Raw genomic sequence first — 25,013 nt, 5'->3', positions numbered from 1 at the left:
AATTACAGAGATCATACGTTTCCTGTAGGTCTTGACCAGGTTTGCACACACTGCAGCAGGGATTTTGGCCCACTCCTCCATACAGACCTTCTCCAGATCCTTCAGGTTTCGGGGCTGTCACTGGGCAATACGGACTTTCAGCTCCCTCCAAAGATTTTCTATTGGGTTCAGGTCTGGAGACTGGCTAGGCCACTCCAGGACTTTGAGATGCTTCTTACAGAGCCACTCCTTAGTTGCCCTGGCTGTGTGTTTCGGGTCGTTGTCATGCTGGAAGACCCAGCCACGACCCATCTTCAATGCTCTTACTGAGGGAAGGAGGTTGTTGGCCAAGATCTCACGATACATGGCCCCATCCATCCTCCCCTCAATACGGTGCAGTCGTCCTGTCCCCTTTGCAGAAAATCATCCCCAAAGTATGATGTTTCCACCTCCATGCTTCACGGTTGGGATGGTGTTCTTCTACATCATCCTCAGGTCTGGAGTGTATTCTCTTCTCTTTCTCATAGCACATTGTCATTCAGGCCCAGCCCTGTGAAGTGGGGGGTATTATGGCTTACCCTGTGGATGACTACACCTCTACCATGACTCACCACATATGTCCCTGGTGGAACAGACATTTCTACATGCACGCACACACATGGACACACACACACACGATCCAGACATGACACACTCACAAGAGCCATAATTGGAACGTGACTGAAGGATTCTCTCCTCTGATCTGCCCCGTGTTCATTCACTCCCATTATATCCCTCTGACTCCCCTTCACCCATTTGACTGATATAGCAGACTGAGAAGGGGAACTGGGAAACGTAGTGGCTACAGGTCAGAGTTTGCTGCCATGTGTCTGTGTGCCTTCAATAGCTGCTACTACTCTACCTAGATCATTCATCACTGCCATTGAAGAGGAAGGTGAAATTAACTGCACTCTCCTCTTTCTCTCTCTCATCTCCATACCACACAAGAAAATGGAGAATGAAATGGCACATGGAGTTTCACCACTTTTAAAGTTGGACGCTTCAACAGTGCAGTGCCACTGCCAATGTCCTGAATGCAGAGTGGACTGGTGATTCAGCTGGTGCTCATTTAAGAGACCAGTGAGACCTGTCACTAACCCTGTGTTTAGTACAGGTCGGCTTGTTAATTCCCCCATCCCCAGCAGCAAATTACTTTCCTAAGAGCACAGGTAGACTTTTGTGTGGACTTGAATAGCCAGAGCCTCGGAGACGTCGGTGATGTTTCAAGTGTCCTCAGCCATGTGTTGGAGGGCCTTGTCTGCTACGGCGTGTGAGTGATCTCTTAATTAGACCCTTCATTAGCTCTTTGTCGTTCTCCTTGTGAGGGTAAATGTTGATCTCTCCTCGTCTCCCAGTGTGCCCCTCTGATTTCCACGATGGAGCTTTCATCAAAAAAGGAGGGAGTCTTGTATTTGTATTTATTAGGGATCCACATTAGCTGCTGCTCTTCCTGGGGTCCAAACACATTAAGGCACTTACATCACACACAAAACAAAAGATAAAACAGTGCATCATATAACATTATTACACCACTACATATCTACAATACAAAATGTATAATACCACCATACAACAATATTTGTGACTGGTGGTGTTGAGCACATTAATGAATCCACCAACCAACCAATCGGCTCTGTTAAGTATTTAACTAACTCAACGACTGAAGGAGGTTGAACATTTTAACTTTAACCACATTAACTGTGGAATGCAGTTTTCTGGTCACATAAGAAAGTAATATGCCACATGCATTCCTGTGAATGATGGTGTTCTTTTTTGGCTGGATGATTTTGTCGATTTGAATATTTGCAGGTACGGCGCATACTTCAATTTAAAAGCCCAAGTGACAGTCTCTGCCTCAGTTGCTCTCCATCCTCTCTTGTTTATTTGAAGTCACAGATCATTCACAGGCTCTGCCACTGGCTGTAGTTATCCTGCCTGCTTCACACCGTAGGTGTGTAGCGTGTGGGTAGCCTGTCAGTGTGTGTGTTTCTGCAGCAGTTAACCTTTGGAGTGCTGACTCTGTCATCTCCTTGTTCTTATCACTAGGCGTTCTCCTGTACTGTGAAATGGGGCTTGTGTGTGTGTACTCTGCGCATGTACAATCTGTTTTTCTCTGGAATGATTGTTCTCACACCCGTATCAACCATAATTATCCTAGAGTATTGAAAGCTTAGGTGCCTAGGCTTTATCGCCCTCCATAACACTGCATGGTTTCAAATGTTTCATTCAGCAACTACCTGTGTCTACCTCCTACAGTTTACATTAGATACTGGTTGTCTTCATCCTGTTCATCTGTGTTTCTCTCTCCCCCCATGGAACCACAGACATGCCCATATTTGGCCAGTGTCCGGCACAGGACGACTTCTACCTGGTGATGTGCAGCCACTGCAGTCAGGTGGTGAAGCCCCAGGCCTTCCAAGCACACTACGGTAAGTCTCTCTCTCTCACACACACACACACACACACACACACACACACACACACACACACACACACACACACACACACAAACCGAGCTGATCCAGGGTTTGGTTTAATCGTTTTTTGTTTTATAGCTCTTATGAAGGTTTTGGGCAGGGAGAGCATATTCTAGACTTGTGCATTGGGGAACCTGCTCGGCACTAATCTCTGTCAGGATGACACATCTATAGAGTGTGCGTGTGCGCGCATGTTCAGACACTATCACATTCAAAAGGATTAAAAGCACCCCTCCCATTCTCCACCTCTGCACTCTCTAACGTAACATGAGAAAGGAGCGCTCAGGCTTTTGATTTCCACCGCCTGAGACTTGTGTTTACAATTCTCCTGTTAATATTTGATGTGTTCCTCCCGAGTCCACGCCTCTGTGTGAGTGTAGCCTAATTTATTGTTTTAGCGTGTTAAGCTGTCCCTGAGATCTCTGGAGATGTCTTAAAAGTACTACAAAGAGTAAAGGAGTATATTTTTCCCTCTCCGCTGTGTGAGTTCTTAAACTGGCTTTTTGGCTGGCACGCTGGGAAGAATTGATGAATTATGGATTTTAGAATCAAGAGATCGCTTTGCTGTGTATCTCGTTAAAACCAGCCTGGTGAACCCTCTGTGCACGCACTCACACACTTGCGGCACACACACTCACTCTCTCTCACACACACACATACACCCATGTGCTTCAGTGCAATTATTAAGAGAACTGCTCTCTCCACAGACAGTGCGCACCTATGAGCCAGTGAGGCAGAGGGTTAGATAAGGTGGTGTAAACTTTCTCTCCCTCTCTGGCTAATTCGTCTCCATGATAGGGTGTTAAGCATCAATTGGCATGTATAATCTATTTATTACAGGTGTGGTGTGCTTTAGGTTAAAGTTTGGAGACCTTTCTAAATATATTTTAGTCTCTAAAATGTGTAGGCCTCCCTCCACCTACAGTTATCATTGATACCTCTAGTAAAGAAGAGCAAGGTATTATCTGTTCCTTGAGCTGTTTCATTGAAGGATTACATTTTTTATGAAATTGAGTCTAAACTGGTAAATAACCCTATGTTATGGGTCGTTCTTTAAGAATTTTAATGTATTTTCTCACACATACAGTTCCTTCAGAAAGTATTCATACCCCTTGACTTATTCCACATTTTGTTGTGTTACAGCCTGAATTCAAAATTGATTGATTTTCTCACCCATCTACACACAATACCCCAGAATGACAAAGTGAAAACATGTTTTTAGAAATGTTTGCTAATTTATTGAAAATTAAATACAGAAATATGTCATTTACATAAGTATTCACACCCCGGAGTCAATACTTTGTAGAAGCACCTTTGGCAGAGATTACAGCTGTGAGTCTTTCTGGGTGTCTCTAAGAGCTTTCCACACCTGGATTGTGGAACATTTGTCCATTATTCTTTTCAAAATTCTTCAATATCTGTCAAACTGATTGTTGATCTTTGCTAGACAACCATTTTCAGGTCTTGCCATAGATTTTCAAGTAGATTTAAGTCAAAACTGTAACTCTGCCACTCAGGAACATTCACGGTCTTCTTGGTAAGCAACTCCAGTGTAGATTTGGCCTTGTGTTTTAGAATATTGTCCTGATGAAAGGTGAATTAATCTCCCAGTGTCTTGTGGAAAGCAGACTGAACCAGGTTTTCCTCTAGGATTTTGCCTGGGCTAAGCTCCATTCTTTTTATTTTTCTATCCTGAAAAACTCCCCAGCCCTTAACGATTACAAGCATACCCATAACATGATGAAGCCACTACTATCCTTAAAAATATGGAGAGTGGTACTCAGTAATGTGTTGTATTGGATTTGCCCCAAACATAACACTTTGTATTCAGGACAAAAAGTTGATTTCTTTGCCACATTATTTGTTGCAAACATAATGCATGTTTTGGAATATTTGTATTCTGTACAGGCTTCCTTCTTTTCACTCTGTCAATTAGGTTCGTATTGTGGAGTAACTACAATGTTGTTGATCCATCCTCAGTTTTCTCCTGTCACAGCCATTAAACTCTGTAACTGTTTTAAAGTCGCCATTGGCATCATGGTGAAATCCCTGGGCAGTTTCCTTCCTCTTCGGCAACTGAGTTAGGAAAGACGCCTGTATCTTTGTAGTGACTGGGTGTATTGATACTCAATTCAAAGAGTAATTAATAACTTCACCATGCTCAATGTCTTTTTTTTCTTTCTTTTTTGCCCATCTACCAATAGGTGCCCTTCTTTGCGAGGCATTGGAAAACCTCCCTGGTCTTTGTGGTTGAATCTTTGTTTGAAATTCACTGCTCGACTGAGGGACCTTACAGATAATTGTATGTGTGTGGTACAGAGAGAAGGTAGCCATTACAAATTAATGTTAAACACTATTGCACATAGAGTGAGTTCATGCAACTTATGTGACTTGTTAAGCAAATTCCTACTCCTGAACTTATTTAGGCTTGCCATAACAAAGGAGTTGAATACTTATTGACTCAAGACATTTCAGCTTTTTCATTTTAATTAGCAAAATAAATCGAAAAACATAATTCCACTTTGACATTATGGGGGTAGGCTAGTGCCCAGAAAATCTCAATTTAATCCATTTTTAAATTCAGGCTAAGACACAGCAAAATGTGGAAAAGGTCAAGGGGTGTGAATACTTTCTGAAGGCACTTTATGTTTGACACGTCAGTGTCCTCACGCATCGACAGAGGAACAGTGTTCTAATGCTTCAGGCATGCTTTTAGGAGCTTTAGTCTGGATCCTTCGGTCTTTAGAACAATTTTTTTTGTAAAATGCCATGGAAGCAGTTTGCGTTTTAAACTTAATTGGAATATTCACTTGATATCTCCAGTTTCATAGTGTAAACCTGGTGAGCCTCTCAAGCCTTTATTCTTTTCCTTTAGGTGTCTGAAAACGAATGCTTCAATGGCACTTCCTTCTGTTTCTACTCTGGGCTGGTCACTTGAGTCCATCTGTGTCCCAATATGCACACTAGTGTTGCACTGTATACTGGTACCACGGTAATATCACGGTACCAAAATGTAATGATACTTATGACACCAACATTTTTGAATACCGTAGTACCGTTTCATATGATACTACCACATTTTTTGGCCCTACCGATCTAAAGAACCCACTGGCTGGCGCATGTTATAAAATGTTTAAAGTCAGTTTGGTTTATAAATTTAGTTTAAAAAATGTAAGCAACAACAGCTAGTCTCTTGTATGCGCCGGTCCAATACTGTCCAGTTCCCTTTCATGCGCATATCATGTGTGGCAGCGCTAACCCGCCAGCCGCATCCCCTTCCAGCCATCACTCACCTGCACAAGGCAGTCTGAGTAGGGTTTGCAAGTTCGCTGTCACGCAGCAGTGCCAGAGAGGAAAAACGGCTTCGCGACAGGCATGCTAGCAACTTTACAGCAAAGAAAACGACTTGTCTCTAGCTTAAACAGTAAAAGAAATATGACTCGATTCCGCGCACATTTGGTAAAATTTCACAAACCAAGTCACTGGCCGTTTTAAACTAATCCTGGGCCACTAATTAATTATTGGTCATGTTATCTAGCTAGCTAACAACCAGGTAACTTGACAGTAGGTCTAGGCAAATTTGATTGGCACAGTTAGAAAGGAAAAGGGTCTGCTACTCATGAGATGTGCTTCAAAGGTAGGAATCATATAGGCCTAATGTAAGCCTAAACTATACTGAACAAAAATATAAACGCAACATGCAACAATTTTAAAGATTTTATTGAGTTACAGTTCATATGGAAATCATTCAATTGAAATAAATCCATTAGGCCCTAATCTATGGATTTCCCATGACTGGGAATACAGATATGCATTTGTTGGTCACAGATACCTTTTTAAAAAATGGCCTCACAATGGGCCTCGTCACGGTATTTGATTAAATGCAATTGTGTTTGTGGTTTGTAGTTTATGCCTGCCCATACCATAACCCCATCGCCACCATGGAGCATTCCGTTCACAACGTTGACATCAGCAAACCGCTCGCCCACACGACGCCATAAGGCGGGTTGGCGGGTTGGTCGTACTGCCAAATTCTCTAAAACAACGTTGGAGGTGGCTTATGTTAGAGGAATTAACATTAAATTATCTGGCAACAGCTCTGGTGGACATTCCTGAAGTCAGCATGCCAATTGCACACTCCCTCAAAACTTGACACATCTGTGGCATTGTGTTGTGTGACAAAACTGCACATTTTAGAGTGGCCTTTTGTTGTCCCCGGCAACTGTGTAATGATCAAGCTGTTTAATCAGCTTCTTGATATGGCCCAGCTGTCAGGTGGATGGATTATCTTGGCAAAGGAGAAATGCTCACTAACAGGGATGTAAACAAATGTGTGCCCACAATTTTGAGAGAAATAAGCTTTTTGTGCTTATGGAAAATGTCTGGGATCTTTTATTTCAGCTCATGAAACATGGGACCAACACTTTACATGTTGCGTTTATATTTTTCTTCAGTGTACAGTATCAGTCAAAAGTTTGGACACCTACTCATTCAAAGGTTTTCTTTATTTTTACTATTCACTACAATAATAGTGAAGACATCAAAACTATGAAATGACACATATGGAATCATGTAGTAACCAAAAAAGTGTTAAACAATCAAAATATATTTGCCTTGATGACAGCTTTGTATTCTCTCAACCAGCTTCGATGAGGTAGTCACCTGGAATGCTTTTCCAACAGTCTTGAAGGAGTTTCCACATCCTGAGCACTTGTTGGCTGCTTTTCCTTCATTCTGCGGTCCAACTCATCCCAAACCATCTCAATTGGGTTGAGGTTGGATGGTTGTGGAGGCCAGGTCATCTGATGCAGCACTCCATCACTCTCCTTCTTGGTCAAATAGCCCTTACACAGCCTGGAGGTGTGTGTTGGGTCATTGTCCTGTTGAAAAACAAATGATAGTCCCACTAAGCGCAAACCAGATAGGATGGTGTATCGCTGCAGAATGCTGTGGTAGCCATGCTGGTTAAGTGTGCCTTGAATTCTAAATAAATCACAGACCGTGTCACCAGCAAAGCACCCCCACACCATCACACCTCCTCCTCCATGCTTCACGGTGGGAACCACACATGCGGAGATCATCCGTTCATCTACTCTGCGTCTCACAAAGACATGGCGGTTGGAACCAGAAATCAGACCGAAGGACAGATTTCCACCGGTCTCATGTCCATTGCTCGTGTTTCTTGGCCCAAGCAAGTCTCTTCTTCTTATTGGTGTCCTTTAGTAGTGGTTTCTTTGCAGCAATTTGACCATGAAGGCCTGATTCACACAGTCTCCTCTGAACAGTTGATGTTGAGATGTCTGTTACTTGAACTCTGTGAGGTGCAATCTGAGGTGCAGTTAATTGACGATTTCTGAGGCTGGTAACTCAAATGAACTTATCCTCTGCAGCAGAAGTAACTCTTGGTCTTCCTTTCCTGTGGCAGTCCTCATGAGAGCAAGTTTCATCATAGCGCTTGATGCTTTTTGCGACTGCACTTAAGAAACGTTCAAAGTTCTTGATATGTTCCATATTGACTGACCTTCATGTCTTAAAGTAATGATAAACTGTCATTTCTCTTTGCTTATTTGAGCTGTTATTGACAGTATATGGACTTGGTCTTTTACCAAATAGGGCTATCTTCTGTATACCACCCCTACATTGTCACAACACAACTGACTGGCTCAAAACGCATTAAGAAGGAAAGAAATTCCACAAATCAACTTTTAACAAGGCACACCTTTTAATTGAAACGCATTCCAGGTGACCATGAAGCTGGTTGAGAGAATGCCATGAGTGTGCAAAGCTGTCATCAAGGCAAAGGGTGGCTACTTTGAAGAATCTCAAATATAAAATATATTTGGATTTGTTTAACATGATTCCATTTGCGTTATTTCATAGTTTTGATGTCTTCACTATTATTCTACAATGTAGAAAATAGTAAAAAAAATTAAGAAAAACCCTGGTATGAGTAGGTGTCAACTTTTGACTGGTACTGTGTATCAAAAATCTATCTCTTTCTGGTGTTCTTTACATTCTGTTTGGTGCCTAATGTTTTTAAATTTGGGGGCAGTGTGTGCATGTGTTTGTGGGAGAGAGAATGGTGTGTCTGTGTGTTAACTGAAGAGTAAATGTTTCATGCAGTGTTTTCCCCTTACTGCCACAATGACATTCAGATCATTATGCATCTATATTCCTTCCTCCAGCCAAATCACAGGTAGACCTTTGCAGATATGAGCAAAGTCACCATTCTATGCCGTATTCTATTATACAGTGTGAAGTTAAATTAAATATGTGTTGGATTGAGTAGAAGTGTGAATATCAGTGACAGGTTTTTTGTGTAGCACATGCGCATAACATTTAGAAAACTGGAACAAGCGTCGGGGGGATGGGCGAACAGGACATTAGGCCACCCAGAATTCCCCCCCCCCCCCGTGGTATCGCAATACTACTCGGTGTCATGGTGCTTGGCCTGGTATTGTATCGTTAGTAAAATTATGGTATCGTGACAACACTAATGCACACATTACTACACTGTGTTTCATGCTAGTGTGGCCATTGGGATCCATACTATTTAAATCGACCAGTCAATGCCACGGGGCTTCAGTGGAATCACTACTCTCCTTTTACAATGTAGTTCGTTTTTTTCTCAAAGGAAATATTGAATAAACAGCTAAGCCTATAATATTTCATCACTGATTTGTTACTGGTTATACAGTGATCAGGATTGGCCACGAGGGAGACACAATAACACCCAAGTGTCATTGGGGACACTCATTGATCCTGTGGCAAGAGTCACAGCAATCATAGACTAATAGCAAATGTGAATAGAGTAGCAAATACAGAAGTTTGTACTTTCCACATAAATTGAGATTAGCCTAGTGCTGGTGTGGTTGCACCTGACTACTATAGCGTAGTTCATTAACCGGACTTCCACCTTAAATGTGCAATAACATTGAATCAGATCAGATGAATCTGTCTTAGATGTACCACATACTGCCTGTCAGTCTCATCTGCATAATGTCTCAGTGACTTGATAGGCTCGTCATTATGAAGTTCCATAGTAGGCCTGTTCATTCATTGGTTTTCCAGTGTACAGTATGTTAACGCAGGACTCAACAGTTCCTATCTGAAGACTACTGAACTTGTCTGGTCAGTGAAACACTAGTGAACTTGTCTTCTATAAAATATTGAGCTCATCTCTGCAAGGTACCACAGAGGGACCCTCTTGTTCTGCCCTGGATATGGTCTGTGTAGTTTTACATGACTTTCACTCTATGAAGCCACAGTGTTGCTGCTGGTAGGAAGGCCATTAGCTGATAGTCTGTTGAAGGTCAGTGCACAGTGATTCTATATGCTGTGATTCTACCATCTAAACTGTCTCACCTCATTCTCCTGTATTGCTTGAAGCCCATCCGTATGCTGTATGGTGTGTTCTAACTGTGGAGCCCCTGGGTGTAGTACATTTACATTTTAGTCATTTAGCAGACGCTCTTATCCAGAGCCACTTACAGTTAGTGAGTGCATACATTTTCATACTGGCCCCCAGTGGGAAACGAACCCACAACCCTGGCGTTGCAAGCGCCATGCTCTACCAACTGAGCTACAGGGAGCAGCTAGCCTGGCGCTGTGGGCAGGATTGACACTCCGGAGTATAAACAGGCACTAGGCATGCAGCTCCGCTCCGGTTTTATTCATTAATTTATGAATCCGGTCGCTGAACAAAGACCCATAGCTATATGCTCGTACTCAGCAGTGACTGACTCTGAGACTACAGATCTGGGATCAGCACAAGTAGAGCTATAGTATGCTATGAGGAGAGCAAGCCTACACTGTTGACAGGACCATGTAAATCATTTTGATTGGGCCTAGCTGCTTTATGTGTAGCCTACACTGAGTGCGGTAGGCCTATGCTGTGCACCCATTTTCCAAAATGTACCCCAGCAAGCCTGTCTCCTGCAGGGATTCCCCAGCCCTCTAGAGAGACTACTGTTTATTTGCCAGTGTGAGAATAGACTGTAATGCTGCTCCTCTCCTCCGTCTCTGTTTTCCTGTTCTATTGGTCTGCCAGGACCTCTCTTACTGGCTGGCTGGCTCTCAGCATTTGGCAGGCGTTGTGGGAACGTCACGCTGGGGAAGCCTGCTTGCGCTTGAGTGTGGGTTATGCAGCGACGTCTGGCATGGACTGAGTGGCATCTATAGGTTGGGGGAGGTTGGCGAGAGGCTGTTGGGTGCTAGCCTGTTAGCAGGAAGGCAGTGGGTCATGGGTAGGAGGGTGGAAGAGGTGTGAAGCTCCAGCTTGGCTCAGGGAGGGGCTTTGTCATAGCACATAGGCTGGGCTGGTTTAGTCTGGGTGAGGAGGGAGAGGAAAGGGCCTGGAGATGTTGCTCTGTTAGCTAGCTGGGGTGGTGTGGGGCTGGGCGTGGCAGCTGTGCATTCTACCCTGCTCTACTGCTGCTCTCCCACTGAGACAGCCTTGGCATGCAGCCCAGACCTGCATGGGCTTAGCAGAAGGTTAGTTGGAGTTTCGTTTTAACTCCCCACACCACCACTAGCCAGCCAGGCAGACAATTTTTCACTAATCCTGCTCTGATCTGCTCTCTTTATCTATCGCTCTCATGCTCTCGCTCCATTCTCTTATTATCTGCCCTCTCTCACTGTTTCCTCTCATTCACTGATTGTCTGTTTGTCTGTCTTGACGTCTGTCTCTCTCGCTCGCTCTCTCTGACACACACAATTTTCTCCATGGATAGAAGATGCTGCTCTGCTGGTTGGGAGGAGGTAGTGCAGTCAGTGTCTCTGTTATCTGGCTGTAAAATGGTCAGATTAACCCTCTCAGGACTGGAACGGCATTCAGTTGCTTCGGCCAGAAGAGCTATACCTCTCGCTTTCTCTCACATGCTCTCTTCCTCTTTCTTCCTCTCTTGCTGTATAACTTTCATTCTCTGTCTTTCTGTCTGCTTTACTTTCACTTTCTCTTGTGTGTGTGTGTGTGCTTGTTCAGCTTGTGTTCGTTTGTGGTGTGTGGAGTGAGCACTAGAAACATTAGAAATAACTGTTTAGGCTAAATACTGCAATGCGGATTTGCCCTTTGTCCTGTTTAGCAGCTCTTGTTTTTTCCTCATAGTTGTATATTTTTTCTTCTCTGGTGTCAGTATTGTCTTTTATCAGTTGTTATAGTAAGGCTAACCGTTCCATTCAGTTTCAGACAGGAAATCAAGCTCTTGACCCGTATTTTTATTTCAGGTGAATTGGCCTGGATCAGCAAGGCTTTCTAGTCTTTGTTTTTGAAGCTGCCTGTTTTTGACTTTGTGTTTAGTACATTTTTGCCCACTTATAGAAGTGTTTATTCACACATTGATTCCATGCACATTTATTACAAAAATGTACCTGTCCAAAGGCCTGTTGTTTCTAGCTACTACCTTCTGATTTATGTGCCTGTGTCGATGCTTGTTGGTCATGTCTCTGTGTGGACTGTAGTTCATCCCTAACCTGCTTTTCCCCTGACCCCTAGAGAGAAGACACAGCTCGGCCAGCAATCCCCCCTCCACCTCGGCCCCCTCCTCAGCCTTCTCCCTGTCCGCTCTGTCTCGGAGCAAGGGCAGTGGGACTGGGACTGGTCCCGGGGCAGGGGGTGTCAGTGGAGGGGCCATGGGCCGCTCCTCCAGTGGGACCAGCGCCTCGTCCAACTCCAAAATCCTCAAACCAGCCAAAGAGAAGCTGCCAGGCATCCAGCAGAGACCTCACTTCCCTCCCTTCCGGCTGCTCAATGACAAAATGTAAGCCATGTCTAACCTAGCCATACTGCTGAACCCCAGTAAAACGTGTTGTCATGTTGAACTTCAGCCCCCCGCCTCTGATAGCCCTGCATTACGTTAGTTTTGATCCTCTGTTACTTCTCTCTCTTCAAGTCCTCCTCTCGCTGCTTCTCAGAAGTCTAGCTCTGACTGAAGTCTCCCCGTTCTACCCTCCAACTAAATGAGCCCCTTAAAGAGTGTTAAAAAGAGATCCTTTATCAAACTCCATTTGCAACCACTCAAAACATGTTGGCTTTCTGCTTGGGGATTTAAACATATTTCAAACTTTACCTAAACCTGTTCTGTTGAAATGAAACGATTTCTTTGAGGTCTTTGATGATTTGCTGCTATAGATAAATTAGCTCCCTCCTCACGCCATCCCTCACTTTCTCCTCCTCTGTCCATCCCTCTCTTCCAGCCTGACCCCTGCGGTCAAAGTGGAGAAGATGCGTCTGAAGGTGGATGTGTGGGCCAAGCTGGTGCAGGCTCCCTCGGCCACCTCGTCGTCGTCCTCCAGCAGCACTGTGAGCTCCTCGTCACCCCTGAAGTCAGGCCTTAACTTTCCCTCCATACCAAAGGCTCCCTCGCTGGCCCCCGGCCAGATCCCCAATGGCAAGGGCCACATCTCCCTTTCTGCCCTGGACAAGAAGCAGGACACCAGCGCCAGTAGCAGACAACACCTCCACAAGAGACTGTCAGGTGAGAGGAGATGATGGGGGATTGTCTGTTTGCTGCAATAGATTATTATAACCTCAGTCATTTATTCAAGTACTGACATGTCATAGCCATACAGTAAAACATCTGCTGATTTTATCCCAGAAATGCCACTAACTGAATACTATGTTTTTCTGCTACCGCGCTCTCTCTTCCTTACTCCTCCTGTTCTCTCTCTCTTCCTTACTCCTCCTGTTCTCTCTTCCATCAGAACGTGAGTTTAATCCAGATATCCACTGTGGGGTCCTGGATATGACAGCTCGGAAGCCATGCACACGATCCCTAACATGCAAGGTACCAAGCCCTCTCTTCTGCCCCCCTTCTTTCTGTTCTGTGTGGTTAGGAAATATTCCTTGTCACATTTCCTAGGTCTTTAAGCAGCCTCCAGACTCTGTGTGCAGCTCATCCTGACCTAACATACCCTTTGGCCTTCTCCCTCCCTCAGACACATTCCCTAAGCCAGCGGAGGGCAGTGCTGGGCCGGAGGAAGCGATTTGACACATTGTTGGCCGAGCACAAGAGCAAAGCGCGGGAACGGGACCTGCAACACCCCCACCCCCAGCAGATCCCCCCTCTCAGGGACCCCCACCCCTCCCCCTCACGACTCATCCCCCACCACGACACCCACCAGGTCGCTCAAGGCAATGGAGCTGCCGACGCCACCAAGCCTTTGGCGCTCGGCAAACCAAAACCTCAAAATCCTGGTCTTCCACGGTGAGTCACTCTGTGCTCTTCCTGGGTACAGCCAGTACCTGCATCCCTGATGTGTGTTCCTAAATCACTGTGTTTCCACTGCTCTCAGACTGAACAGCAGTATCTCTCACGGAGGTGGGGGTACCCCGGGAGACCCCTCGTCGGTCCACGAGTCGCCCCACCACTCTACGCCCACCCCCGACGGGGTCTCCCGCCTGTCCAGTGACGAGGGGGAGAATGAGGAAAGGGAGGAAGGCACAGACAAACTGGACTGTCACTATTCAGGTTACCAACCACGGCCGGCAGCTGTAAGTCCACCACAAGTTCACTTTATATTTGACTCTTACAGGAATATGCTCTACATTTATTGAGCCCTTAAATTCACATCACAGCAACAATGAAACAACAGCATAGCCAGATGCGCGAATAATCAGTCTTCAACCTGTTTTTATGGGCCCTATAAACAGTACCAACCTCCATTGAGTGGCAGCTTGTACCGTGCAGTGTGTGTGTGTTTTGGCTTGTTAGTGTGTCATTGTGTTAACAGTTTCCCTCCCTGCTGATCAGTACTGTACCTTTGGAAGTCGACTGTTTGGGAGTAGCTGCTACTCGTTTGACCGGCGCTGGGATCGAATGCGATGTGCTCTTACTGCCATGATGGACAAGCACGTCAATACTCAGATGTGGAAGTAAGTCTGTGTACATTCATTAGACCAGAGTTCCATAATACCTACCTAATTCACAAACCTATTACAAAATCACTGAGGCAGGGAGCAATAGTGTTGCAGGGTGGTGAAGGGAGATCTAGTGCTAAATGGGACACCATTAGGCTATTTATCTCCATTCCTGGAGGGCCAGAACACTTCTGATTTTCATCCTCTCCTAATTAGGGACTGATTCAGACCTGGGACACCAGAGGGGTATACTACAAAGCAGGATCAATGAGTTAGCCAGCTAACTTTGATGAACAAACATAAATAACTATTGATTTTCTGGTTCATTAAGTAAGCTGAACTTAGATATTTGTTTTTGGTTGTTGAGTCAATGAGAACATGCCCATTTCAAGCTTAACTTTTATTTGTTTGAAAGATATTTCAGAACATTTAGGCTGGCTAACTCATTGATCCTGCTTTGTATTATACCCTGTGTCTCTCCAGGACTGTCCTGTGCTGACTCCTCTCTGTGTAAAGCAGTTCCAGTTTCTATCCAGGACTGTCCTGTGCTGACTCCTCTCTGTGTAAAGCAGTTCCAGTTTCTATCCAGGACTGTCCTGTGCTGACTCCTCTCTGTGTAAAGCAGTTCCAGTTTCTATCCAGGACTGTCCTGTGCTAACTCCTCTCTATGTATAAAGCAGTTCCAGTTTCTATCCAGGACTGTCCTGTGCTGACTCCTCTCTGTGTGTGTAAAGCAGTTCCAGTTTCTATCCAGGACTGTCCTGTGCTGACTCCTCTCTGTGTAAAGCAGTTCCAGTTTCTATCCAGGACTGTCCTGTGCTGACTCCTCTCTGTGTAAAGCAGTTCCAGTTTCTATCCAGGACTGTCCTGTGCTGACTCCTCTCTATGTGTAAAGCAGTTCCAGTTTCTATCCAGCACTGTCCTGTGCTGACACTTCTGTATGTGTAAATGTTACTGATGGGGATGCTCATGGTGGTCTGTTTGTGTTATAGGAAAATCCCTTTGGCCTTGGAGAACTCCTCCTCTTCTTCCTCTGCTCCGGCCCACAGGACAAGCACAAACTCCCTGTCCTCATCCCACGGTAGCGCCCCTGCCTCAGACTTCCTCAGCCCCTCCTCTGCACCCCCTCCGCCCCCCCACACTCAGTCCTACGACAGCAAGTCTGTTCTCTCGTACGGGACCACCTTAAATGCCCGTGCCTCCCCCCATGGCACGGCCAACCACCCTGCCTGCAGCGCAGCACAGGCCAGACAAGTGTCTTCGTCGCCCCAGATGCCTTCAGCCCACTCCTCGGTCCCCACCCTGGCTTCAGGACGACCACTCAAGTCCAGATCCAGCGGCAAGTCCTTCAGACCCCGGGAGTCTTCTTCCACAGCCGCCATAACCAACTCCACCAGTGGGGGCAGCAGTGGAGGCAGCAGCAGCACTAGCCTCAGCTCGGGGAAGAAGAAGAAGAACAGCTCCCTCCTCACATCGTCTCACGCTACCACCTACTCCTCAGAGTCCTCTTCCTCCTCCAACCCCACCCCTTCCTCCTTCAAGAAGAACTGCATGGTGAACAGCGGCAGCTCAGGGAGCACGTCCCACCACGCCTCGCTAGTCCCCTCCTCCTCGTCTCACAGCGGCCTCCACAGTGTGGGACTTAACTGTGGCCCCAACGCCAGGACCAACTCCCTCAGTTTGAAGGCAGAGCCCTCGGGGCCAGCGGGAGTGTCGGGGCCTGGGGTCAGAGGCCCCCCCTCGGGCAGCCCAGCCGAGTCCATCAAGAGGATGAGTGTGGTGATGAACAGCAGTGACTCCACCCTCTCCCTGGGTCCCTTTGTCCACCAGGCCTCAGAGCACCACAGCAGCTTCAGCCATGCCCACACTGATGGCCGCCTGGAGGGGAAGAAACGCAAGGGCTCCCCCGCTGCCAGCTCCATCAACAGTGGAGGTGGGCCGGGCAGGCCCAAAGTGGCCAAGTCTCCAGCCATCAACAACATCCACGGCAAACATGGACGCACAATCCCAGGAGCCCAAGGGCTCCCCAACAACTCCCTCATCCATCAGGTGGGTTGGACCCCCACAGCCTCACACACTGGCTGCTAACGCTCCCTATCATCACCCAGTTTATCTCTTTATCTGTTGGGAAATTCACTTTGCAGTCAGGACTTATTTGACTTCAACATATGTACATATATTGACATTAGACAAAACATAAACTAAAAATCTCCAATGTAATCTATCATTTAAAAACCTTGCCACTCTCTTTCTCCCCTCAGCCAAAGGCCCGCCCCTGACAGCGGTGGCTGGGTCCTCTGTATGGAACTTAGGGGCGGATGATAAGGGTGTAACCTGTACACTGCTCTGGACTGCACGAGGCCTTCTAATGCCTTACTCTCAGCTTCCCACGATCCTCAGGGTGGATGTGATCTGGACAACCCCGTGATGTTGTTGTCTATAGTGGAACTATTTCTCCTAAAGCCATGTGTGGGTGCCGTGTGGAGGTGGCAGGCGTTAGCACCTGGGGTGGGTCACACCTGGCACCCTGTCTGTCAGTGTTGTCCTGAGGTAGGTCTTCCTATGGGGAGGAGAGGAGGGAGTTGCAGCCTTCCTGCCCTTTGACCTCATGTTGAAGTTCCAGAGATACGGAGGGAGGGTGAAGGGCTGGCACAACAGCCATGGCACCTCTATCATGATGCAGAGCCGCTGGGAGTGACTGGAGAGCCAACAAGCCGCAATCTGTTGGTTTCTGGCGATCTCTTCCGTGTGTGTGTGTGTGTGTGTGTGTGTGTGTATATGACTTTGTCACGTCAGATTCTACTGGACTACTGGAAATTCAAAATTACACCTGCACGCCTGAACTCAGAAGCCTTGAACGGAGCGGGCAGGAAGAGGAAAAACTGTTAGTTACAAAACTTCAAACACAATCACATTGTTTTTGTTTGTTTTGATCCTTTCACTACATTTTGTCGGTTGGTTTTAATCATTGTGGCGTGTGCGTACATACCGCCATGTTATGTACAGTAGCCAGAGATGAACGACATGAGGAGCAGATCCAGTCAATTCTATGAGTTCCATACATGACCCAAACAATTATGCAAGTGTTACTTTTTTATTTCTTATCATGTTTTCACTGAATTTAACTACAAAAGTCTATGTGGAAATGGTCAATTGTGCATGCATATGTGAAAAAGTATGCTTGATGTGACAATTTGATTGAATGGTTGTGAAAGAGGGACTACTGCTCTTGAAAGACAAGTCGAGAGCTTGGGACTATAAGGTTCTATCTGCAAAAAGATGATTGAGATAATTGGCTTTAAAGTTCTGAACCCTCATTGGTTTGAATGGTGTCAGCAGTTTTTATATTGTATTATTTTGAAATTTAGAGTACTATATAGGTAGAACATTGAACAGAACAAGGCTATGTCAATAACTAAATTGACAAAAATTCAGAGAACCTTATAGTCCCAAGCTCTGTTGTAATTCCTACAATATTTTAATTTGACTAATGAACAGCCACAGTAGACCTAGCCCTAACTGTGAACAGCACTAAACAAATACAGACCCACTACTTGCTTTAGGACATTTAAGTTGTGCTTATTTGCCCCAAACTCTAGCCAAAGGCAGCCATCTGTTTCTCCCACCATAGTTTGTAACCACTATCCCAGCTATGGCTATTAGTTTCCATACCGGTACCTTCAGTAATGTCACAATACCATGTTTGTGAGTAGAGGGGTTTGTAATGACTGACATCACACTTGTATGTCCTTCGTCAAGCATGAAGTCTTAAACTGGCAATACTTCCCTCTGTCTCTGAGATGATGCTCTTTGGGAGCAAGTTGTGTTTTTTGGGGGGTGCGAGATTCATGGAGATGGTTTCAGAGTAAGTTATTACTTTTTTGTAACTCTGTACATTTCGTAAACTCCACTGATGTCAGGCAGCGATAGTATTTGAGAAGTTGTGTTTTTTCTTACTTTCACTTTTTCTTGTATGTATTGAACAAACATCGAAGTATCCCAATTTCAGAATACATATTTTGTTAACGAATTGTACATATTGAAATATGTATTTTTGCACAGGCATTTTCTTACACAATTTTTTGGTACAATTAAGATTATTTATTTAGGAATTTAAATAAGTTTAAGAACATAACTTATTTGAAGTGGTTCACTGCCAAGTCTATAACGCAATAGGCCTATAACTAGAGGTTGAAGCATCTCATGAATCATGTACTGGGATCCATTAAAAGGTGGTGTTTCCACTGTAGCATGTGTTTGTGTGATAGACAATGCTTTTTGTTTTAACTCTCCAAGGTGTCACTTGTGCTCTTTACTATTTTCAAGTTGCCTCTGAATCAAAAAAAGAAATGATCATTTTGTGACCCAAATAGCCTGATTCCGAAATGCCCCGCAGGCTGAAAGCTGTGCCCGTTGTCTAAGCGATTTCCATGGATTCACTCATTTACTTTGGCTGCATTCGCACAGGCAGCCCAATTCTGATCTTTTTCCCCCAATAATTGATCTTTTGACCAATCACATATATTTTCACATCAGATATTTTTCAGCGCTGATCTAGTCAAAAGACCAATTAGTGAAAAAAAACCAATTGGGCTGCCTGTGTAAACACAGCCTCTGTAGATGTAGACCTAATAACATTTCATCATTGAAACACTTTCCTTTAAGGCTGAAGGGACTTAAGCAATCATTTAAAGCAATGTAGATGGAACACTTCAAACAGTGCATCTGCTTGCGTCATTGTTGCCAAACATAATTTGAAGCACAGCATTTTAAGGAAATTCTTAGTTTGCAGCTTTTCAAAATGTTGAAATAAGAAAGTGCCTGAATTTGTTTCACACTGACTGCTTGAGGACAGAGCTTTTTTAATTTGTTTTACCTTGACTGTTGTGTTTTAGGAGCTAGCTTTTAAAATCTGCCTATGAACCCTAAATGTGGTAAAATAAAGAAAAAAACCTTGTCAGCTAGCTGGTATGAAACACTTAAGTTTTGTCCTTCTGATTTATCAACGTTTTCCAGATGAGACGTCTGAAAATGGTGCAGACCAGGGGGTGTTTAAGCTCCCTGGTCGGTTATGAATTGCTTGTAACAGGTTCAGTAAAGTGTTTTGTTTACCCTCAACCTCCCACTGAAAACGCTAACCTTGTTTTTATGTGATGGAAACTTTGCAAAGATGTTTTTGTCAAGTACCACAGACTTGGAATGTGAAAGTGAGACAACACAGCTTGTGGAAGGAAAATATCCTCAGTACGTAAGAGCGTGTAGTTTTTTTTTTGTATACATTATCAGAATCATTTGATCAGCTGGACTTGTGTATTGGCTGCTATGTAATTCATGAACAAACATTGTAGGTTAGATTTACTTAATATTTAAAGAAAAGATTGTATATTCTATTTGTTTTGTAACAGGTTTCTGTAAATAAAAAATTATTTATACAGCTATTTAAACAGAAACTTGCGCCGCTTCTTTACTGATTTTATTTCTGTAAAATCGTTAACTCTTTCATTCAAGTCTGTATCAAAGGAAACCGAAGTCACCGAAAAGAATTGTATATACACAATATAAGGGTCACTTCTTCAGACACTATTGGTTTGGATACTGGTACAACAGAAAAATCCAGCTCTCCCACCCAAAGAACAATGGTAACACTGCCATCCATTTTACATGTTGATAACTCGAGACAGCTTCTGGACACGGTTGAGCAGCAGGTCCCCTTTCTTGATGGTCTCCTGGTACTGCCAGTTCTTACTATCAGGTCTGGAGGAAAGAAAATACAACACTGAGCTCTGCCACTTCGAATAAAGAAACCAATTGTTTTACATGTATGTGGGAATGTAATTCTTACCTGTTTGTTTCCACAATCTCGTTTACTTTGTCGATTTTGCAATGGAGGCGACCAGCAGCTATGAATCGTGAGAGTTCCCTGAGAGCGAAGGAAAAACAAATTAAGTTATCACAGTACCTTTTCTGTAGCGGTGTAATCAAGCGCACCAATTGTCTTCTGAAAGGTGGCGACATTCCTACACGACTCGCAGTCGTCAACCATCAGTGCAGATGAAGTCGTCTCGCTGTCTGACGTAAGACAATGGAGCACTAATCGGCATTGTGGGTATGGAACAAGAGTTAGACGTGAGACTCACTGGTCAATGAACTCTGTGCTGACTCCAAAGGCCTCAGCCATGTAGCCCAGGGTGAGTGAGCGGTAGGACTCCAGGAGCTGGCTGTAGGCATGGATACGCATCTCCCTCACATAGTAACGGTAATGAGGGGCAAACAGCCAGTCCTTCTTCATATCCTGCTCCACTGTGGCTGCAAAGAGGGGACAGAGAAACTGGTTTACAAATAAGGAATGGGGGATAGTGAAACATGCATGTGCACTCACTGGCTGCGGACATTCATTCTTCAGCTTTACTTTTTACAAGACTAAATGAGGGGAGAGCAAAAGGGGTGTCTCACCCAGTGACTGGAAGAAAACGGAATAGCGACACTCATAGAGTGAGAAGAGGTACTGGCGGACAGCAGGGAGACTGTGCAGCACCTCCAGGATCTCTGCTCCCTTTATCACCTGAGGGAGAACAACACAGTCAACAGGAGATAGTCATGACAGAACTGGAAATCTGCCAGCTGTATAAAACATGTGTCCTCACTTGTCAAAACAAGTTTAAATGTACATGTTCTGACATGTAGAAAGTATTGTCTAAACAAATTCTGTTTCTCTGCAACCATACGTGTCTTAGCGTCTGTCAGGGTAAGTACAAAGTCTGCAAAACTACCAACTCTAGAATTACGTAAGCACATGAATGCCCTGTTGACGACAACACCACGTGGCTCCAGAATCTTCCTCTCCTGCTACCAACCTTTTCTCTGAGGTCAGGCCTCTTCTGGGCAATCATGCAGACGTAGACGGTGTATGTGACAAAGGTCTTGTAGTCCATGAGCTCGTAGGAGGTGAAGGTGGACACTGTGTCCAGGAAGAGCTCAGCAGCCTGTTTAAAGTCGCGGATGGCCACACAGTACAAGCCCTGGTACACCTTGAGACGGTTCCTCCTGTCCCAGTCACCCCCCTCCTCAATAAGGCTGTGCAGACACAAACAAGTAGAACATTGAAATGATGATGCTTACAAAATACGAGAATATAGAAAAACAACGGCTTACAATAAATAAGAGTCAATACAATGGCATGGCGGGCAAAATGTTGCTGGCTGCTATGAAATCGAAACCGTGCCAGTTACCACAAATATGAGACTTTAAATAGTTAGTGAAGGCCTTTAATGGCATGTCATCATAGAGTATTGAATGCAGAGAGAAGCAGTGCCTTTTAGCCAAACTACCTTTTGGCTTTCTCAGTGTTACGCGTGATGAGGTCACTGTCCATGTAGAACAGTCCAATCCTTAGCAGGTAGAACACAATGTCTAGTCGATGTCCCAGGGCCACAGTCTTATCAAAGGTCTTCCTGAAGGCAGTCAACGCTTCCTCCTGTGGAATTACACAGCAAGGAAAACACATATGATACGGGTGATGTGAAGTTCATGGGTTATTTGGTGAAGCTAATGACCTACATGCATGGCTAAGTCGGAATGGGGTTTTCTGGGGCAGATTCTTGCAGTTACTGTGTATGTATAGTGTGATACTGTGTGTATATTGTATAAGGTCCACCGTCCAACCATGGCACTACGACTGATAACATTTAACATGACTTCTGATTCATTGGCCTCTGCTCTGAATCTAACAGCTTATGAATGCAAAAGCACCTTATTCCCAATTCTGATGAGATATTCAGCTCTAGCCATCATTGCATCTCGAATTTCACTCTCCCCAAGGTTCTTCTCGGCATCTTCCAGGACGTCATCCAGGCGTTTCAGCTCGTCCTCGTTGGCCTTCTTCATCTTACTCAGCAGGTCTGTGTCAAGCTGCCACTTCAGGTCTTTACACAGGCTCTCGTAGTAAGGTGCCATATCTGTAACAAGAGACAATTCGTCAGCTACCACGTTAGTGACTAGCTAGCTAGCTTCAACTTGACAGTTGTAACCTTTGGCAACATTCTAGCTAGCTAGCAATTTTTCTTCAATATGTGTCTGGTTAGCTAGCTAATTTCATTTATTGAGTATCTAACTAGTTAGCTACTAGCTAACTGACTAAGTAGCAGTTTGATATGGATAGGTTTATGTTTGCCAGAAGATACCGACCCTACCGTTAGCTTGTTTACACTGAGCTGCACTGGGGTCGGAACGCAATCATGGGTCGGAAAACATACCTCAATGCCGGGATGTGATATGCCACTGTACTCCATACTGCTAGCTAGCATGAGGGCAAAAATTGCAGTTTTCCTGGAAAACTATCAGTATTTCAATCTTCTTAATGGAGCAGTGTGGATAAAGGTAAAATCTGAAGTACAGTGGCATATCCCATCCCGCCATTGAGGTATGTTTTACGACCCATATCTCGTGCTGGCTCCACGGTGTCTTAATGTAAAAATTATTGCGTTCCGACCCCAGTGCAGCTCAGTGTAAACAAACGTAACGGTAGGTTCGGTATCTTCTGGCAAGGTTTATGTCTGACAGTGATGCTAACTACACTGAACAAAAATATTAAATGCAATATGCAACAATTACAAAGATTTTACTGAGTTACAATACATAAGGAAATTAGTCAATTGAAAGAAATTCATTAGGCCCTAATCTATGGATTCCACGACTGGGAATGACCACCATTTGCCTCATGCAAATGCCTCATGGAATGTTTGCACCGCCATTGAGGAGGAGTGTGACAAGTTGCTGGATATTGGCGTGAACTGGAACACGCTGTCGTACACGTCGACCCAGAGCATCCCAAACATGCTCAATGGGTGGTGACATGTCTGGTGAGTATGCAGGCCATGGAAGAACTGGGACATTTTCAGCTTCCAGGAATTGTGTACAGATCCTTGCGACATGTGGCCGTGCATTATCATGCTGAAACATGAGGTGATGGTGGAGGATGAATGGCACGACAATGGGCCTCAGGATCTCGTCACAGTATCTCTGTGCATTCAAATTGCCTTCATTGTCCGTAGCTTATGCCTGCCCATACCATAACCCCACCATGGGGCACTCTGTTCACAACGTTGACATCAGCAAACCACTTGCCAACATGACGTCATCTGCCCGGTATAGTTGAAACAGGGATTCATCCGTGACGAGCACACTTCTCCAACCTGCCAGTGGCCATCGAAGGTGAACATTCGCCCACTGAAGTTGGTTACGACGCCGAACTGTGGTCAGGTCAAGACCCTGGTGAGGACAACGAGCACGCAGATGCGCTTCCCTGAGACGGTTTCTGACAGTTTGTTCAGAAATTAACCAGTTGTGCAAGCCCAAAGTTTAATCAGCTGTCAGGGTGGCTGGTCTCAGACGATCCCGCAGGTGAAGAAGCCGGATGTGGAGGTCCTGGGCTGGCGTGGTCTGCAGTTGTGAGGCCGGTTAGACGTACTGCCAAATTCTCTTGAGAAATTAACATTCAATTTTCTGGCAACAGCTCTGGTTGACATTCCTGCAGTCAGTATGCCAATTGCACGCTCCCTCAAAACTTGAGACATCTGTAGGATTGTGTTGTGTGACAAAACTGCACATTTTAGAGTGGCCTTTTATTGTACCCAGTACAAGGTGCACCTGTGTAATGATCATTCTGTTTAATTAGCTTCTTGATATGCCACACCTGTCAGGTGGGTGGATTATCTTGGCAAAGGAGAAATTATCTGTAACAGGGATGTAAATACATGTGTGCACAACATTGTAGATTAACACATTTTGTGCATATTGAAAATGTGGGATCTTTTATTTCAGCTCATGACACATGGGACCAACACTACATGTTGCGTTTATATTTTTGTTCAGTGTAGTGTACCTAGTTAGCTATCCATCTTAACGCGTTAGTTAGCAAGTCTACTCTACTCGCTACTACCGACAAAGATGTGCTAGGCGAGTTAGCTAACTACAGTAGCTAGCTAACGTTAGCAATTTCAGCACTGGTTTTCAAGCTAGACTAGGATACGCTAGCTAGCATGACTTGCTAGGCCACGTAGTTATGTTGTAAACGAAATATATGGCTAACGTTACTATTTTCGGTTTATTAGCTTGGCAGAAGCCAGTAGCTTGCTACTTTGCCAGTACCGGCACTTTCTGGCTAACGTTAGCTACTCACTGTTTTCTTTTATTGAGTCCATGAGCTCGGTTTTCACTTTAACATCTTGTCGGTGACCATCCATCGTGAGCAAAAATTTCAGCTGTGCTATCCTAAGATCAGGGTTTTTAGGCAGACCCTCTTCTTCCAGATTTTCCAACGGCATTTTGGCAAATATAAACTTGGCTAAATAACAGATATATTTTATCTGGGACAACAACGGTCGGGGAAGGTATCTTCTGCTAGCTAACGATGACTACGGAAAACACTGGTATGCTCCTTCCGCTACGGCGCCAACGAGATGAGAAGAGTACGTCAGGGGTGACAAGATCAGATGGTACTGCCCTCCTCTGGCTAATAAGGGAATGTCCGCCGAACTCACGAAGTATGCCAATTTATCTCACGTCAAAGTACACAACATTTCACTCAGATGAAACAAATGTTGCCAAATGGCTTACAGGCTTTCTTACTTTCTACAGCGACGAGTAGGCCTACTGTGTCAGTG

At 44.8% G+C, this 25,013-nt stretch overlaps 2 protein-coding genes across 2 annotated transcripts in view; one reads left to right on the top strand and one right to left on the bottom strand.

The window, feature by feature from the left end:
• atxn7 (ataxin 7) overlaps nt 1-19,470 on the top strand; it is a 31,125-nt gene extending 11,655 nt beyond the window's left edge. The window contains exons 5-13 of the mRNA XM_084173586.1: nt 2,343-2,447; nt 11,989-12,253; nt 12,690-12,970; nt 13,197-13,279; nt 13,431-13,699; nt 13,788-13,986; nt 14,246-14,367; nt 15,345-16,401; nt 16,614-19,470. Coding sequence (XP_084029712.1) covers nt 2,343-2,447; nt 11,989-12,253; nt 12,690-12,970; nt 13,197-13,279; nt 13,431-13,699; nt 13,788-13,986; nt 14,246-14,367; nt 15,345-16,401; nt 16,614-16,631 — 2,399 coding nt within the window. The 3' untranslated portion in view covers nt 16,632-19,470. The remainder of the gene's footprint in view (nt 1-2,342; nt 2,448-11,988; nt 12,254-12,689; nt 12,971-13,196; nt 13,280-13,430; nt 13,700-13,787; nt 13,987-14,245; nt 14,368-15,344; nt 16,402-16,613) is intronic.
• A 338-nt stretch (nt 19,471-19,808) lies between these two features.
• LOC311138770 (26S proteasome non-ATPase regulatory subunit 6-like) lies at nt 19,809-24,811 on the bottom strand. The gene is made up of 8 exons (XM_084173588.1): nt 24,530-24,811; nt 22,102-22,307; nt 21,681-21,826; nt 21,207-21,426; nt 20,806-20,914; nt 20,490-20,658; nt 20,195-20,272; nt 19,809-20,106 (listed from the first exon to the last, which is right to left on the bottom strand). The coding sequence occupies exons 1-8, from the start codon at nt 24,672-24,674 to the stop codon at nt 20,010-20,012; spliced, it is 1,170 nt and encodes a 389-aa protein (XP_084029714.1). The 5' UTR covers nt 24,675-24,811; the 3' UTR covers nt 19,809-20,009.
• Between the last annotated feature and the right edge of the window lie 202 nt (nt 24,812-25,013).

The sequence above is a fragment of the Coregonus lavaretus genome (genome assembly GCF_964263955.1).
Source record: "Coregonus lavaretus genome assembly, chromosome: 12".
NCBI lineage: Eukaryota > Metazoa > Chordata > Actinopteri > Salmoniformes > Salmonidae > Coregonus > Coregonus lavaretus.
Note: the sequence above shows the minus strand (reverse complement) of the source record. Positions and strands in the feature narration are given on the sequence as shown.